Raw genomic sequence first — 18108 nt, 5'->3', positions numbered from 1 at the left:
CTTTCGGCAACGTGGTTCACTTCACGCGCCTGCTTATGGTCAGGATGGGCAGGTTTTGAGGCTCGACGCTGCTACCATTGTCTGAGTATGCGTTTTGGGGAAAAGCGTAGGTCACCAGTTCATGGCGGTTGGCGGTTAGTTACATTGTTTTATAACTCCATACGCGCCAAGGGACGAGCATTAGCGGCAAAATAGTCATTAAAAACGGTTTGGGATAAAAGTATAGGCTCGCTTACAAGGTATTAAGGCTTTAAGGTATGTTAAGTTAACACATCTCCGTAATTTGTTTGTCTTATTTGTTCGATTAGTCATCAAACAGTGCTGGAGCCATTACAGAATGACCAAAATTCATCTGTGATAAAGACGAAGCACGGGTGCCCTGTCATGTGCCTATATGACATCACAGCATCACGTGAGTTTTACGTTACGCTCCATCGGTTAAAGTTAGAGCGTAGCTGTTATTACAATTTCCTGAACGAAAGGGGTTTGTTGTTCTGCTTTTGTGTGATATTAAGTGTTTTTATGAAGTATTTAGGGTGTTTTCAGCCACATATGTTTTGTATAATAGAATAGGTTATGAGTGAGGCTAGTTTTTATGTTAAAACGACTGTTGTTTTACCGTTACTTCCCCTGGCCTATTTTCGCTTTATAAAATTCTTCGATTTTCGTTACTCTGTACATTCTTAATCAATTTATTTTTCGTTACAGAACCACCACGAAAAACACGTAATAGTTATATATATATAACTGTAACAGTACATGTTGTCAACTTAGTCTCGTATTTTGGATATCTGTGCTTTACATTAAATTATCACCATGAATCGAATCTTTGGAAGTTCAAAACCAAAGCAGCCAGCACCAACGCTTAATGATTGTATTGCCTCTGTAAGTGTTGTATAAAGTGTTTTAGACATACCTAATTGCAATTACAAAAATGTATTTTTAGTAGGTACGTATAGCAAAGGGTAACGTCGAGTAATAACTGATTTATTTGACACTTTTTCTCAAGTAATTTTCTATCATAATGTGTTAAACTGTCATTTTGTTAATAGTTTCCTTCTCATCAATGTTGTTATTAATATGGTAATCACATTTGTTTTTATAGAGATAAATATAAATTATGTTTGTTCTATACACCCATTACATCTTGTGACTTTTACACTTAACGTAACATATGTTGGTAATATATAATTTACAAACATTTATTTGGCACAGGTTGATGACAGAACGGAGTCAGTGGAAAAGAAAATCTCAAAGCTTGATGCAGAGCTTCTAAAGTATCGCAACCAAATGAAAAAAATGAGGCCGGGACCTGCCAAGAAAGCTGTTCAAAACCGAGCACTTAGAGTTCTAAAGCAGAAGAAAATGTAAATTGCTTTATCTGTTTGCAATGTTAAAAGCACCTGCCTCTAGTCCAGAGATTAAGGGTTTGGGGATTGACCCTGCTACTATTATCTGTGTCTGTATGTGTGTCCTTGCGCAAGACACTTCTGCACAATTGCCCCAACCAAGTGGTCAATGATGAATTGTCTAAAGTGTCAGCCATACAACAATATTTACCCACAAAGTTACATTTGAGCGGTAAGCGGTCACGTGGTGTATGAAACAAAACACCCATGTTATAATGACAGTCTTTGCCCCACCACACAGGATAAATTAGTCTTATTAATTCATAATGCTATAATATAACTTCCTCAACACAGGTATGAAACACAACGAGACAATATGATGAGCCAAAGCTTTAACATGGAGCAAACCAACTATTCCATACAAACAATAAAAGACACAAAGAATGTGGTTGGGGCAATGAAAATTGGACTCAAAGAAATGAAAAAAGAACACAAGAAAATCAACCTTGATGAGATAGAGGTAAATGATTAATATGGTGCAGTACTGCAGGGTGTGCAAGTCACCCTGAGAATTGCAAAAAGTTTAAAGTGTCATTGTAAATTCTAACATACACCAGACAAATCTTTTGAGGTTACATCTTTATGCTTTAAATAGTATTTTATATCAGAAAAGCAGTTTCAAAATCTTATAAAATGATGGTATGTTATTTTACTTTTATGTTGTGTTAATGGATAAAACCATGTTGTGTTAATTTATATTAGGACTTGCAAGATGACATGGCAGACATGTTGGAAATGTCGGAAGAAATTCAAGAAACGCTTGGCAGAAGTTACGGGACACCTGAGTTGGATGAAGATGATTTAGAAGCAGGTGAGATGTTCGATAGAGGAAGGGTTTGCTCAACCTTGACTGTGTTTGTTGTCAACATAAACTAGGTATTACGGGGGTCAGGGGGTTTGGAACCTTTTTTTGTAAAATATAACGCATCAAATAATTATTTTTCATTGCGCTGCACCTCTGATTTTCGCACTTGTGTGATAAAATATGTTTCAAAATACAGTTGAATCTCCTCCCCTTTAAAAATCTTCTGCTACACCAGGACTTTGTTGTGTTGGTTGTAAAGACCGCCTGTACCACTTTATACATGATTTCTGTAAACAATATCCGATCACTTAACAATTTATTCCAATCCAATGGACAAATTATTGACATTATATTTCCTACAGAGCTGGATGCGTTGGGTGACGATATGTTTGAAGATGAATTCCTTGGAGATGAAGTGGCAGCCCCTAACGCTCCTTCCAATGCTATTGGGGACTCAGTTCCTGCTAATTCGGTAAGTTAATGGTATTTGAGTTCTATATGGAAAATCCTGTGGTGCTGTATATAGTAGTAGGCTATAATTTTATAGCCTAATGAATGAAACTTAATTATCTTTGCATGGTGGTACAATGTTACTTATAAACTTATTACATTGGTGTTCTGTTCCTTAATGCCCGTTTTAACCGCTTACAAGTTACCATGTATGTAACTTTATAGGTGATTAGTATTTAATGTAAGGCTGACAATTTCAACAACTCATAGTAAACCACTCGGTTACACTTACAATTATGGGCACAGCGAGACTTGAACACATAACACTTGTACTAGAGACAAGTATGCGCAAATGAACAAGTTTAGTTAATAACAATGACAAAGTTGAACTATTCAATTTGCAGTTCAAAGTTAACTAATTGTTTCATCATATCTTTTGAATTACAGGAAGGGGTACCAGTTGACGAGTTTGGACTTCCACAACTGCCAGCATGAGTATCAGCATAGATCTTGCTGTTTTGCAGCTGAAAGAGTCTGGTCCAATACCTTTTGCACTTTATAACTTTTTCTCCTTCACATTGGGTCTAGTATTGGTTATTCTTTTTCGTACCTTCATGAAATGTTTCATTCAAGAGATAAAGTTGTAAAAAAGCAGGAACATTCAATATTTTAAATTAACCACGAAATAATTTGGGTTACCTTTTCAGATAATGTTTTTATTAATTGTATTGTTTTGAAGTAGGCCGCAAATTATTCTGTTTCACTTCAACTTTTATGAACGCGTATACAGTCATGTGCTCGCAATAAACGTGTAGTTTATCTGTCTCAAATATCATAGCTTAATTTTTTATTTATCTCTTTGAAAACGACAGCCAAGATCATTTTATCCGAACCCGAACAGAAGAAAATCAACAGTAAAACGATCAACGTTAAAAATACTCAAGAGATTAGTATGAAAAAGGAGAGTCACTTAGAAGGGTGGTTATTAATCCCAACATATAGTAAACAAAGCAATTGGTTTGTTATAATAACAAAGATTAAACCTGCAATGTCAGAATTGAATTGCTACATTATGTAATGTTACTCTGAACTTGGTGAACGAATGGGAATGTACCCTTAGCAATTAAAAATGTGTGTTAAATAATTTATGAAACATCTATCCACGTTTAAACGTCAGTCGGGGACAGGTATATGCCGCAAAACTGCATGAAACAGTTCAGTATTGTGCTCCCCGCAATGTAACCTAGGTTTTCCATGTTTGTTATTGTTTTGATAGATCAGCTGACAGACAGAAGGCTAACGACGGTTTGCGGCCTTTTTCTGTTTTTGTTAAAAATGGCGATGTCGTGTTTTTGAACAAAGAAAAGTGGGTATACTCAAACACGTGCCTTGAGCAAAAATATCCAGTTTTAAATTGCTGACAATAGTTATGTGGTAAACTGTTTGCTGACATTAGAAAATTTATAAACGTGACGTAAATTTTGATAGAGGCCATGAGAAATGTGACTGCTGCAATCAAATGCCAAGCTGTTATAAATTGTTGTGGCTAATATAGTTAAGTGTAGTTAAAACTAGTTTACCTGTTGATTGATAGATATAACGGCTAATGTACTTTCATTGAAGATAAATGAATGCACGAAAAATTGTGTTTTATTTTGAATGCATGTTTTCTGTTGTGTTTTATCTAATTCTAGAAGTATACCTTAAAATTCAAATAAAATAATTATTATACTAATTGTATCGATAAAATAGCTTTTCTGATCACTACAATGTCTATCTTATTAAGTTTTATCTTGCTACTGTTGTTATAAATATCATTTTGTTTACATCATCCATTTTCTGTGCAATTTATATTTGGAAAATCTGCACTGTACATACTGTGTTATTTTTAGACTTTGATATTGTATAATTTACAATTGTGCTATTTTGGTATGAAAGACCCTTCATGCACTAATAAAAATATATAATTTATATAAATTAAACAAATTTTTGGTAAACCAAGCATTTTTATGCAGTGTACCATACTTTAAAAATACTTGCATGCCTACAAAGTAATTTTACATGTTCTGGCTTTACAAATATTGAACAATTGATATACATTTTGTCTTATGTGTAAATGGTATCTCCAAGCAAAATTGATGATAATGCATAAAAATCCATTGGGATTTGGTTTGTGTCAGTGTTTAGACATAAGATCCATTGTCTTACGCAGCAAGATTCTAGTAGGAAATAATACAAAGCCTTAACAATGTACATCTTGCCATAAGGTTCTGAACCCCAAGGGATTTGAAAAGACATTAAGCTTTCTGCTTGAGACAGTTTATTTCCCATTTTGCCCATCGCTTCATTAGGAACATTATAGTCTGACTGGACAACAACTTTTAACTTGTTTTGCGTTCTGAGGCTATTATTAATGGTTTCTAGTCGATTAACTAGTTAGTTATATATAATTGTGTTATTAGGCTAAAACTATATGCTTTGTTACTTTAGTATATGTTTGCTATATTATTGTTGTTATATAATACACGGTTGTTGTTTATGTTCAATTACTTGTATTTACCTAGAAAGTCAGATCATGGGACAATTACCACTATTATATAACTGTAACATATGCTGCAGTGCAAACTAATATGACTAAAAGTAAGCTGTGGCACTCCTATAGTTATAAAGGGAAATAGCATTCAGAATACTGCTAGTATTTATTTTAATTTTTTTTTATAATTCATGCATTTGTATAGTTTGAAATATCTATACCTTATTACACTTTCGGTGGATTTAAAACATAGATTTTACACTATGCTAGAGTTTTACATATTAATAGCAAATCAGTATGCTTGCTTTTACATTATGTAAGTTAAGCTTAGTACATTAAACAATGATCACTGCAATTATCACTTCCTTGTACTGATAAGCCTTTACTTTTAGTTGGATTATGTGCTGATTAAGTTTACTTAATGCTAAATAGGTTGATTCCATTTACTCCTCAGATTTTATTAATAGTTGCAACTTGCATATGTTATCTTGTGTTGTAGCTTTTAGGTAAGTAAGAACAGTACAGAGATAAGATATCTATGTTATAACAACTGTTGTTGTGAGCAGGGATAAGTTACCTTAATAAGTTAACTTGGCGCATATAATTTGCTATTTTATTTAAATTTTAACAAACACTTAATCCACCTTCTCAGTGCTGCAGGCCAGTACAATGAATTTTTGTATGTTGAGTTTTCACCATTAAGCTTTTTATATATATTCTCCATGGTGGTATTAAAGTAAGCAGAGCAGACTGTTAATGCTATTTTTCTTTTAAAGTGTTAAAACCATATTTTTTTTACATTGTTTAAAGGTTTTTCAATTAACTCTTGAAATTTCGATGTACGTGTGCCATGGTGTAAATGTTATTTGCACAATGATTCAGACATACCAATGGTGTTAGCTTGTTTGTTCATATAGTCCTGTTATCAAAAACCTTGAAAATGTGCCAGTCACCATGGCGCAGTGGTTAGACCCGAAAGAATAAGATTTGAGGTTGAACGCAAGCCTACAACTATTTAAAACTGCTTTCGTGATATAACTAGTAACTACTGTTATTGCCCTGACAGGCAAGTATAAATAAATTACATCGTATCATTTAGCAGAAAAGGATAAACATAGCGTTTACAGACCAAGGTGTTTAGTATGATCATTGAACACAATAGTTGAGTTAATTTTACTTATGTTACATCGCAGAGAGTGTAATGAGTGTCTGTTTTTGTTTGTTCTGTCACAGTCGCTCCTCATTGCCAATGGCACGAGCCGTGTAGATGTTGGAGCCACTCCGTAAAAAGAAACGTAGAGTAGAACATTGTGATTACGTGAACGAGGATAAGGAAAACCTTGAAGCTTCCGTATCCGCAATGTCGAGTCGCACAGAGAACTTCAAGCAAAAGTTGGAGGTATTTAATATTTATAAAAGGAACTTGTCTTATATTCTGTATGTCTAAGGTCCTACAGTTTGGGACTGCCATAGCGCCCATAGGGCCTTAGATTTAGGCCAAAGTTGCCGAATTGCTCCAATTGTAGAAACACATTTTGTCCTAGAGGTATATGGTTGAGGTCCTACACCATGGCACACCATGGTATTTGAGATTGAGGTCAGAATTTGTCCATTACTGCTATCAGTATCTAGCATTGAATATGGTATAATTGGGTTACCATTCTCTTCCCTGTTTTAATTAATCAAAAACATATTTGTTATCATGTTTGAAAAGACAAACAAACATTTATGTTATGTAGTGCGTTATGTCATTTTTATTATATGTAACCTAATAAGTTATGTAATAAAATTTATATATATATATATTTATATAAATATAATAGTAATGTGTTTATTTTGAAACCTGTATTCAAAGAAATTCATATTATGTAGTTTCACCTGAGCTTTCTAATCAATGTGAACTTTCCACAGGAGTTCAAAACTCGCCAAGCATTCCTGCCCTCGGAGAATGAAGGTCTCATTAACCACAAACTCCCAAAAGAATTGTTGCTTCGGATATTCTCATATCTGGATATTGTAACTTTATGCAGATGCGCACAGGTGCGTATGCAACTATAAAAGTACAGTTTTTTTAACTAGTAAAAAGCTAGGGTGACATTGTTGAAATAGAATTACAGTCATAGCTGTACAACATAGGAAACCTCATGGATTAATGTGGTGAATACAATTTACTTTCCCTGTATTTGACAAAGTTATTATCTTTGGTGTTCTGCTATGCACCATGTATAATATACACCTCATGTCTTATTGCTTATTACTGCAATATATAACTTCATGAGTGTTCTATTGTGCATCTTATACATGCTTGTTACTCCATTACAGGGGGTCATGAACCTTTTTGTCTAAATGAGTCACCGTGAAAGATAATTGTATTTCCCTTTTATTTGCTAGAAAGTCAATTATTTACTGGCAAGCTGTAGGTTAACAACAACTACTTCATTGTTTAAATGAGTATTTCAAGCTTTCTGTTGCACTTGCGCACCATATGCCTATATTATACCTCATGGCAGTTATTTCTCCATTTTACGTAACTTTGTATCTTTTTAACAGGTGTCCCCATCATGGAATAACTTAGCACTGGATGGCAGCAACTGGCAGAGGGTAGACTTGTTCCTGTTTCAAACTGTAGTTGAGGTAAGCAAACAAATACCAAGCCACAAATATCACCGAACGGTTTATAATACAGGGGGATTCAGACATAGTTAGACACGCAGTTCTATGAAATAAATCTAATTTTTTGGTTGCAATGTTTATTAATAGATAAATACAATGCCGAAAACTCCTGGGTAGGCCTGCTTACGCCAACCCATATGTAGATGTTTAAAGTTCAATTCAATAAGCATCTTAATACCGAAGTCATTATTATTATTGATATTTATTTTATATGGATGAGGTTTTGCAGTCTCGCACTCCATTGGACTTGAGATTTAGGCCACAGTTGGCCTATTATCCCAACACAAACTGCTACAACCCAGTTGTGACCACGGGGTTGGAGCAAAACTAACTGTCTCGCCCAGAGACACATATGTGATATGTCTATTGGTATCTAGCATCGAACCTGGTATCCTTCGATTAGATGCAAACGGCCAACCACTGACCCATGTCACCTTAGTGATCTGACATTATTCATCTTACTAACTAACTTAATTGAAACCCTAGGCAATTTTGATGACATGCAACAGGTGGTAGCCTATTCTAATTAATAATATCAGCAGGTGTTATAGCGGCCATTAATCCCAGTCTAAATAATACTATTGACAACATTCAAGTGGTGAGCAAGGGGTGTTTGGATTACTCCTAAATGTATTGTTTCCAAAAAATATCAATTTGCAAAGGGCACAAATGGTAAAATAAATTCCTTTTTTTGGAGAGGAGATTTATCTTTTCCTAGTTATGCATATTCTTTTAAGGATTTAATTAGGCAGGTACAGTTAGACACACATTTTTGTGGAACATATCTGACTTATTGGTACAGTTAGACCGACTAATTCATGAAGTGTAGTAAACTCCAGGGTAGGCCTTCCCACCGTACCACCCCAGCTTTTATGCCTATATGGCTTACTTTGTTGTAACAGTACACCCATATAGTATAGTATACAGCATTGGGGTTATATTAATAATAATGGTACTACAAGGTGCAATTATTTGCACTTGGATAAAAACACAAATATTTGTTTTATTGAACATATTCATTATCTACCATATGTTATGTTACATTTTATTGTTAAATTAATAACACATTTCATACACATGTTGACTCTTGTTGAGAAATATATAGGATTAGACAATGTTTGTATGCCATATTAAATTAAGGTTGTTTACTACTATGAACAAGTACGAAAAAAGTTTCAATTGAAAAAACATGTTTTGGTTTGAATATTGGTCAATAAAGAAATATGTCTGCTTTTGCTCAATAAAAAATTCTTTTCTCAAAGTAGTGGAAAATGATATGAATCTTATACATCCATAGATTAACTCATATCTAACCTTAACAGGGAGGCGTTGTTGAGAATTTATCCAAGCGATGTGGTGGCTTCCTCAAGCAATTATCATTGAAAGGTTGTGAAAATGTGGAGGATAAAACGTTGAGGGTGTTTAGTCAAAACTGTCGTAATCTTGACCGACTTAACTTGTACAACTGCAAGAAGATAACTGACCAGTACGTATTGTGGGTTAGCTGCCACTAGGGATGCACATTACAGAATTTTGAATCCGTGAGATTCGAATCTTTTTGTATTCGAATCTAATTACGGGATTCGGTATTCTGTTTAATGACGTCATCACACGTCATCTCATACACTATATTAACAAATTTTTGAAACTTAATAATTTAAAAAAAAATATTTTTGTGTTAGTGGGACTTTCGAGAGTAAACGTTTCGCAACGTCTTTTCATAGCATGCTATATGTTTCATGACACAAAAACTACCCAATAGTACAGTTTTTGATCATTTTACAGCTCATGATCCAACAAGGCTACTATGAAAGAGTCTATAAACTGACTCATGTGGGAAAAATTCATTTTTCCTATAAATATAAAAAAGGATTCGAAATTCTAGATTCAGAATTCTAGATTCGAAATAAAGTATTCTAGGATATCCTAGAATACCTAACTATTCTGTAATGTGCATCCCTAGCTGCCACGCTTTTATCTAATACTTTTATACAAGTACTTTTTACCTGCACCGTTTTTATAACGACCGTCAATCACAATACATGTCTATGTTTTCATTCTATTTTATGGCTCATTTGGTAGTAAACCAAAAATACTTAAAGAATTTGTAACTGTACCATCACAATTCGTTGTTAATTGTTTAAAACATGATTAGGAAATATTGAATATTATGTGCTAACAAACAATGGTGTCCGTCTTAACCCGTACAGAACTATATACATTTAGATTTAAGTGGTAATAAATCATAGTTCACATATTGAATTTACCGTTGACACACGCATGATGCTAACCATACTAGAAATACAAGTCTGTGATAATTACTGTGGTTGATTACAGGACGCTTATAAGCCTTGGTAAGAATTGCCCTCAGCTACATTATCTTGATACAAGCTCGTGTACACAAATAACTGATCAGGGACTTAAACATCTTGGGTAAGTCTTCGATGTGTCTAATTGTACATTACATTTTGTCCATCGCTTTGGCTGACAGTTAGGCACTTGCATCGAAATTGAAGGTTGTCGAATTCAATGCTTGATGCTGCAACCATTAAAAAAAGGAATATGTGTCTTTAAGAAATACACTCAACAGACATTGTTCCAACCCAGTGGAGTGGCAGTGGTCACTTATGGTTTGTAGCACCCTAAGTGTCAAATGGGCCAACTCTAGCCTAAATCTAAGACCCTATGGCATGCTATGCCCTAAGATTTAAACCACATAGAATACTTTAGTTTAAATATCACTAAAATAGATGGTTTTTTCAGTCTATAAGAGTCTAGGCAGTCTGTAGACATTTTTCAGATATTTTACTTTGTTGTTCTTTCAAATTTTTCACTTTTCTGTTTTTTACCTGTTTTATTTGAGTTATTTTTTCTAATTATTCCTTGCCAACAGAGAAGGATGTCCCCTGTTGTCCCACCTTGATATATCATGGTGTGATCGAATCACTGATCGTGGGATACGTCATCTCACCAATGGATGTCCTAAGCTCAAACATTTGCTTGTGAAGGGGGTTACTAGGGTGAGTGGGGCTGTTTAGAGCAACTTCAACTCATAATATTCTTTAATCGCCTAGTTTTGTAGCAAGTTATTGGATTTTATATTTCCGGTCTGTGATTACTTCACTTGCCTCTAACCTAAAGTTTGCGGGTTTAAGGCGCATGCCACCATTGTGGACGTATGTGTTATTGGGTAAGCCTTAAACAACATTCTCCAACCCAGTGGTTCCGTATGAGTTGTCTAAGTTGTCAGCAATACATTAACAAATAAAAACACTAATACCCCACCAGTGGCGCAGCAAGGGGGTTTAGGGGTTGCGACCCCATAAACCATATAAACCATAAAAGAATAAATAAAAAAAATTTTTTTTTGAAATTTTTTTGATTTAAACCCCTCCCCCTTATTTTTTTTCTGGCAGCGCCACTGACCCTACCAATGTATACTTGACCACATTCCCCTTCTGTTTTAAATATAAATATTTCTTAGCCAACCTTCTGTATAGACGAGTTATTAATTATTAATATATGTTACATCTGGTGTACGATGAGATTTAGTTAGATTACATCAAGGTTCAGATTTCCACAATGCACTCATAATACGGTACATCCGTCTACCATTATAGGTGTGTTTCTCGGTCATAACATTTAACAGTAGTTGCTCCAACTCAGTGTTCTATAATATAGGTTATCAAGATAGTAACCATACAAAAAAAAACAACAAAAGCAATCACCCACAAAGTTATATATGTTTTTGTACATGTTATTTACAGAATAATTTTTAGATTTAAAATAAAAATTGTTTTGAAAGAAATTATTTTTGCCTTTTTGTGCCAGTTCATGAATTTTACATGCACATACAAAAGGTAAAGCATATGCCCAACCCAATCGCCTTGAGCTGATTAGCATACCTGCAAAAGCTCAAGTCATGATTATATATAAAGATGTTAATCTTTGTTAGGGAACCTAGATCAGTTAAAAACAAGATAAATAATTTAAAATAAGTGACTTGAATAGCTGATCTGTTTAATCTTGTCAGCTTCCTTATTTTAAATGTATTGGCAAATGACAATGTACTGGATAAGGTATAACATTGGGGGTGCCTGGGGGGTCTGTCACCCTAACTTTTAAAACAGGGATAACAATGTACGTTTTAAGGATCTCGTTTTAAATGAAAACCAGCCTTACCCTGCTGTTAGGTGTCCATACAAGCAATCAAATAAAAAGTATATTACTTTTACCTTATTAACCAATGAGGTTACTTTTGTTTGGTTTTGTGTTGGCAGCTCAGCACTACCAACATTATGGCATATAGTGGTATGGAGTGTGGGCATATGTGTTCTTGGGCAAAGCACTATGGCAATTGCTTTTATGGATTTGTTAAATTATCAGCCATACATTAAACATTGAATATTTTGTTGCAGTTAACAGACAACTCGCATTAAACATTGAATATTTTGTTGCAGTTAACAGACAACTCGCTTGAAAACATTGCAAAGAATTGTCCATGTTTGCTGCTGCTTAACCTTCATAAGTGTGGGGTGAGTATATATTAATACACTATGTAACGTTTGGGCCTTTTTTACCCTTATTAATATTTTTAACTTTTACCTTTATATGCCTCGGGTGACATGTTTTCTGAACATTTGAACCAGGGTTAACCACATGTTTTAACACGCCTGTTTTGTTTAAATGTAATGGGGTACAACCAGCTTTTTTTTTAACATAACTTTATAACACTCTTTCATTGTTTTATCCATGGTATGTCACAGGAACCATATTAATTAAATATGACCTTTGTTATTGTAATTCAATGGATAAATATAAGTTATGTAGACAGCATGGGCACATAAATCCAAATTTCTTGATCGTGTTTAACTGTTTATTAAGAACGGTATATGGGAGTTGTGAGGATGTGGTTTTATAATCTTTTGAATGTTCTTTGTTTACTACCAAATGGACAAGTAAATGGAATAAAAACGTGTTCCTTCTTCCCCTACCATACTATATCTTAATCCTAAAATATATTTAAATAGAACATAACAGATGAAGGAATACAGAAACTCACTGAGGGTTGCAAGAACCTAGAATCACTTAATCTATCTGAGTGTTTAAATCTTCAAGATGAATCTTTACAATCACTTAGTCTGCATTGCCATAAGTTAAAGACGTTAGAAGTTGCTTTGTGCTCAAATCTCACCGATACTGGATTTATAAGCCTTGCCAAGGTAAAGATATTAAAAGAAGAGCAATTTTTATTTTTTGCCAAAGTTGTGTTGGGACCAGACCAAGAGTGTGGTACAAATAATTGTAACCAGTTTATCCTTACATGTGGCAACGACAGTCATATACCACTGGTGCTTTGTTGCAAACACCTTGCGCCCGCTTACAAGTTACAACATATGTAACTTTGTGTGTGATTGTTTTTACCAAAAATAGTACATTTTTAGGACATACATTTATACCTGTAACATAACTTAGGTTTTCGTACCCATATTGAATGGAGAATTATATAAATTTTTTTCTAGAGTTGTCCTGATTTAGAGCGAATGGATTTAGAAGAATGCGTTCAAGTATCGGACAAAACACTTCGTTATCTATCAATACACTGTATCAAACTAACAGAACTGGTACGGTGTTCATTTTACTCTTGTTTTTATTTGTTATATTAGATGACAACCATGACTTGCCAGTGGACATGATGTGTTTTTGGGCAGAACACTCTGTGGCAATTGCTCCATATGTTAAAAAAAAACAATAAAGTTACATACTTAGGTAACTTGTAAGATGCCACAAAGGTGTATGAAACAGAACGGCTGTTCTGCCATTCCCAAATTTGATATTATTACACTAGTAACTGGTTTATAATATTACACAAGCTATATTACTCTGTGTCTTCATTTATTCATTTCCAGACGTTATCCCACTGCGAGTTGATCACAGATGAAGGAATTCAAGATCTTGGGTCTGGGTCTTGTGCATCGGAGCACCTGGAAGTTCTGGAACTCGATAATTGTCCTCTTATAACCGATAACAGTCTCGAGCATCTAGTTGGGTGTCAGGTTGTGTTTTGTTTTTATTGAGTACCTAGATGTCAAACTTATGGCTGCAGGGAAAGCAGACTGCTTCATAACTATTATAACCAATGAGTTTTGTTTGAATTTAAAAATTTCTATCTCTTTGCCATGTTTATTAAATATGACCTATTTAATTGCCATCAAAAGGATAAAAATTATACCATAATATGTGTTATCTAGACGAATATCGTCTTTATACGTGTAAACGTCACGCACGGCATTGTTCGCCCGTGAATGCCACGTGGTGTGATGCAACCACAAATTCATCAGTCGTGCGTTTAATGCATGTAGTGTACTGTTATTTCGTTCATTGTGTTTTTCCCTTAACTAATTCATTTTGCAGAGTTGCTCCAATCATTCATTAAGTTAAATATAAATAAACAAACTTTGAAATAGGTTGTACCTTATCGTCTATTATCGTTAGCTATGTTACTTTTAAACACTTGAAATGTGCTGCAAACAATAACATAGATATCCTATTTAAATACAGAATTTGAGTCGATTGGAACTTTATGATTGTCAGTTGATCACCCGAGCTGGGATTAATAAACTAAAGGTCAGTCTAATTACAATGGCGTATGAATATAAGGTTGTTTATCTTAATAATTTTGCGCCAAAGTAAAATGCTTGTTGCCAAAATTAGGTGATAAAACACAGCTTTTAGGTTGCTTTCAATACAAACATAACAGCCAATATATATGAAATAATTGTCTTTATTTTGTTATTATCTGTTATTGCCTTTTTTGTTTGCACCTTTGGTAGCGTTTATCTTATAGTTAAAATTCTTACAGCACTGAAGATGGTTTCAGTTTTTAAACTAAAACGCTTAAAATTCTATGATATATATGGGCTGTTGTTTGCATTGAAACTTACTAGAAACATGTTTTATCACGTATTGCTAAAGTTGTTGTAGTTAGTTTGCTGCCAGCTTAGTGTTATGCATTGCTTAACTTTGCATGTTAGCATCAGATGCTACAAAGTTATTGGTTTAATTTGTTGCGATACCCAATTTCTTTCCACATTATTTTATTTTGTGTTTGCATCTTGTTTTAAACTTCATTCCTAATTTGATTTTATTTATGTTTAACATCTGCCTGCACAATAATCAACTAATCCACATTTTTTACATCCCGTCATGTTTTCTCGGGCTTAGGAACAAAATCGCAAGCTAGTAATCCATGCGTACTTTGCACCAATTACCCCCCAGCCCTCTGTTGGCCCGGCAACCCGCAGACTGTGCCCTGACTGCAACTGCATAATTTTATGATAAGAGGCAAGTACGTTAACGAATTTTTCCTCAAACGGCTACAAACACAGGGTGGTAAATTTTCCTTTTTTATATTAACAAACCAGCTTTTTATGCTGCGTAATTTTGTAACAAGGGACAAGTACATTGACAAAACTTTTTCCACAGACAGCTAAATGCAATACTAAGCTTTTAGATTTGCATTCTTTCTATACTAAGAAAGCTGCTTTAAATTATTATGTAATAACATTATTAAAATTTTAAACGTTGACAATTTTTTCCTCAAATTGCTATATGTACAAACACATGCATTTAGATTTGTGATCATTTTTATACTAACAAATCATTTGCTTTTAATCATCATCATATCATTGGAAGTGTTTTGAATTTATTTTTACCATGTGTTGATCCTGGTGTTTGGGTAATTTGGCAGTTATGTCGTAATTCCTAAGTCCCATGTCATCTAATGCTGTAGAATGCAGACCTCACTCTTATGGAAACGAATATTTTACTTGTTTTTATTCTCATGAATATGGAATATTGCTCAATGCTTTGATTTTTAAGCAATAGTTTTCTAACACAGCTTATGGAATCATTAGTTCTCACTTCAACCCACCAAACTTGGGTTATGTTTTTTCTTCAGTTGTTATAACGACTGTCCTTTTGTTGCTGCTTCCCTTCTTTTTGAATAAACCACTCCAATTTAATAACTCATATGTTCTTTATCAAATCATTAATTAAACTTAATCTTCATACAACATAATTAAGATTTGCATGTGCTTCAATATGTTATTGGTTTTAAAAATCTATTTGTGCCATAATCTCTAATAGCAGGTGCTAATGCTTTAAAGAAAACCTAGTTTCAACCAATCATCGGTTGTTATTTAGCCACACTGAAATGCTATGTTTAAACATATTTATGAGAACATATGTTATTAATATTTCCTATGTTCACAGTTAACAATTAAATTCATTCAATTAGTTGACATATATAAACTACAACGCATTATGTACCTACTGAAACACAGTATAATCATGTGTATAAGTACTTCAACCTACGACATTAAATAATGTCCTAGTTGTCTTCATAAATATTTTAAACTTATTTAACGGATTTTGTTTCGTGACTATATTCTGACTTCCCGTTTTTTCTATTCATTAATGTTTACTACCTTATTTAAAAATACTCTTGTATTTTTTAAATCATTACAATTAAATTTATTTTTTGAACGCTTTTAACAAAACTTCTTTTAACACTTTTTAGGATTTTTTTTAAACAAAATTTTTAAATTTTTCTAATTCAATCTTACTTTTCCCCAAGTCACATAACTTTTAACGTGCCTTTATAACTATAGTCATATTTAAATTCTCCTCAACACCTAAATTTCCCTTTCCAGACTACATTGTTAATTCAAACCCATCACCCCAAAAAAGCTTGCAGACTCAACTATTATTATCATTATAATTAATTTCAACCTTTTTTTACAGGCTACTTTCCCCGACCTAGAAGTCCACGCTTATTTTGCCCCCAACTCCCCAGCGCCCTCCATTAACAACAACAATCGTTCTGGCCGGAGAAAATATTGCAGATGCTGCATATTATTGTGATAGTTGAACCAAAAATAATCAGAAATAATTTACTGTGAAAACTAAATCTAGCTAACCAAATAATTCTGTAGCAGGCAATTTGATCTGAATTAAACGAAAAGTCATAAGTTCTACAAGTTACAGTGACAAAGCACAGAAACTTTTTCTTTGAAGGCTAATTTCCTATGTCGGATTTTTGCATATTATTATGTGATCCAGTTTTATGAAACCTTTTTTTTAAATCATATTCTCTCACATTCGATTACATGACAAGCCTATGCTTGCAAAATTAATGCATCCTTTTATGAATCGTGGATTAAAATTGGGAGTTTTTTCAAAAACTGATATTTTTCTCTTTCTGTTTTTTTCCTCTGTTTTGTAGGCAATATTAACAAATTTTTCTTTGACATTGTTTTTTCCCTAAAATCCTTTTTTTATTTTATACTCTTCTGTTTTGTAAACTATTCTCTTTGTTGTATATACAAGTGCATTGCACTATTGGCACAATTTCCCCACCCTGTACATTATAATGTGCCGCACCTAAATAGGCGTTCAGTATTCCCTTTTTTCTTTCTACGTGAATTAAGTAGACTGTTGTACATACATCCTTGAGACCACACACTATGGGGATATGTTGTTTTAGTTTCGTACACATTGAGACATCGTAATGGTACAACACGCTTGCATCTGCTCTATTTCTTATTGGAAATGTCAAAGACAATTTTCTTCTAAGAAGCTCCAAGAATTACAGAAAGTTATTTGCTGGAAAGGAATAAACTTGTTATTTTTATGGTGCTATAAACTGATTACTGCCTCTAAATGAGTAGTAACTTTTTGAACAACTATTTTTCTGCTAGTTGCTGCGTTCGTAACATATATATTCACATGTGGAATTGTATGAACTTTCTTATGTAAGGTTACAACTGGTATTTCCTTTTAAAAATGTCGCTAAACATTCTTGAATCTTGTGTCTGCATTTTCACTCAAAATATCAAGTGTAGTTAAATTAAAGACTGAGTTAAAATACATATTTTTCTGTATATCGCGGTTGGTCAAATACAAACCACTTAAAATGTTTTGTTTTCCCAATACAGCATTTTTCTTTCTTACTGATTCAATTTTGCAGAATTTACTCTTAAATACAATACTTGTATCCAATTGTTGACTGCGTTGGCTGTTTTTGCTCGCTAAACCGTTATTTTTTTGCAAAATCCGGGTGTAAGTATATACTAATGTTAAAATTTATAAATACCGTGTTTACCTCCAAATATGGTGGTGTAAACAGATTATAAAGCAATGATTTATGATATGTAGTATTCAAGTATCCCTTTGTA

General features: G+C 33.7%; 2 protein-coding genes across 4 annotated transcripts; both read left to right on the top strand.

The window, feature by feature from the left end:
- The first annotated feature begins 691 nt into the window (after nt 1-691).
- Nucleotides 692-3494, top strand: LOC149741270 (charged multivesicular body protein 5-like). The gene is made up of 6 exons (XM_089893932.1): nt 692-885; nt 1216-1367; nt 1704-1869; nt 2112-2220; nt 2577-2686; nt 3112-3494. Exons 1-6 carry the CDS (start codon nt 817-819, stop codon nt 3157-3159), a joined length of 654 nt encoding a protein of 217 aa, XP_089750058.1. The 5' UTR covers nt 692-816; the 3' UTR covers nt 3160-3494.
- A 551-nt stretch (nt 3495-4045) lies between these two features.
- On the top strand, nt 4046-17932 carry LOC149741269 (uncharacterized). 3 transcript variants are annotated; one of them, XM_089893924.1, is made up of 13 exons: nt 4046-5703; nt 6431-6596; nt 7109-7237; nt 7748-7831; nt 9193-9356; nt 10208-10303; nt 10764-10890; nt 12331-12405; nt 12901-13092; nt 13393-13494; nt 13780-13926; nt 14432-14497; nt 16676-17932. In XM_089893924.1, the coding sequence occupies exons 2-13, from the start codon at nt 6465-6467 to the stop codon at nt 16793-16795; spliced, it is 1434 nt and encodes a 477-aa protein (XP_089750050.1). In that variant the 5' UTR covers nt 4046-5703; nt 6431-6464; the 3' UTR covers nt 16796-17932. The 3 variants fall into 3 exon arrangements, with proteins under 3 accessions (XP_089750050.1, XP_089750051.1, XP_089750053.1); XM_089893925.1 differs by lacking the exon at nt 4046-5703 and adding an exon at nt 15095-15214 and having other exon boundaries at nt 5736-6596; XM_089893927.1 differs by lacking the exon at nt 4046-5703 and adding an exon at nt 15095-15218 and having other exon boundaries at nt 5736-6596.
- The last annotated feature ends 176 nt before the right edge of the window (nt 17933-18108 follow it).

The sequence above is a fragment of the Ciona robusta genome, chromosome 1 (assembly GCF_009617815.1).
Source record: "Ciona robusta chromosome 1, ASM961781v2".
NCBI classification, from domain to species: domain Eukaryota; kingdom Metazoa; phylum Chordata; class Ascidiacea; order Phlebobranchia; family Cionidae; genus Ciona; species Ciona robusta.
Note: the sequence above shows the minus strand (reverse complement) of the source record. Positions and strands in the feature narration are given on the sequence as shown.

Bases quoted from the DNA above. Each gene is read 5' to 3' on its own strand.
- LOC149741269 (XM_089893924.1), top strand. From the start codon at position 6,465: ATGTTGGAGCCACTCCGTAAAAAGAAACGTAGAGTAGAACATTGTGAT. The intron at 7,832-9,192 runs GTAAGCAAACAA...TAACCTTAACAG, and splicing joins TGTTTCAAACTGTAGTTGAG to GGAGGCGTTGTTGAGAATTT. The intron at 13,495-13,779 runs GTACGGTGTTCA...ATTCATTTCCAG, and splicing joins GTATCAAACTAACAGAACTG to ACGTTATCCCACTGCGAGTT.
- LOC149741270 (XM_089893932.1), top strand. From the start codon at position 817: ATGAATCGAATCTTTGGAAGTTCAAAACCAAAGCAGCCAGCACCAACG. The intron at 886-1,215 runs GTAAGTGTTGTA...TATTTGGCACAG, and splicing joins TTAATGATTGTATTGCCTCT to GTTGATGACAGAACGGAGTC. The intron at 1,368-1,703 runs GTAAATTGCTTT...TCCTCAACACAG, and splicing joins GTTCTAAAGCAGAAGAAAAT to GTATGAAACACAACGAGACA.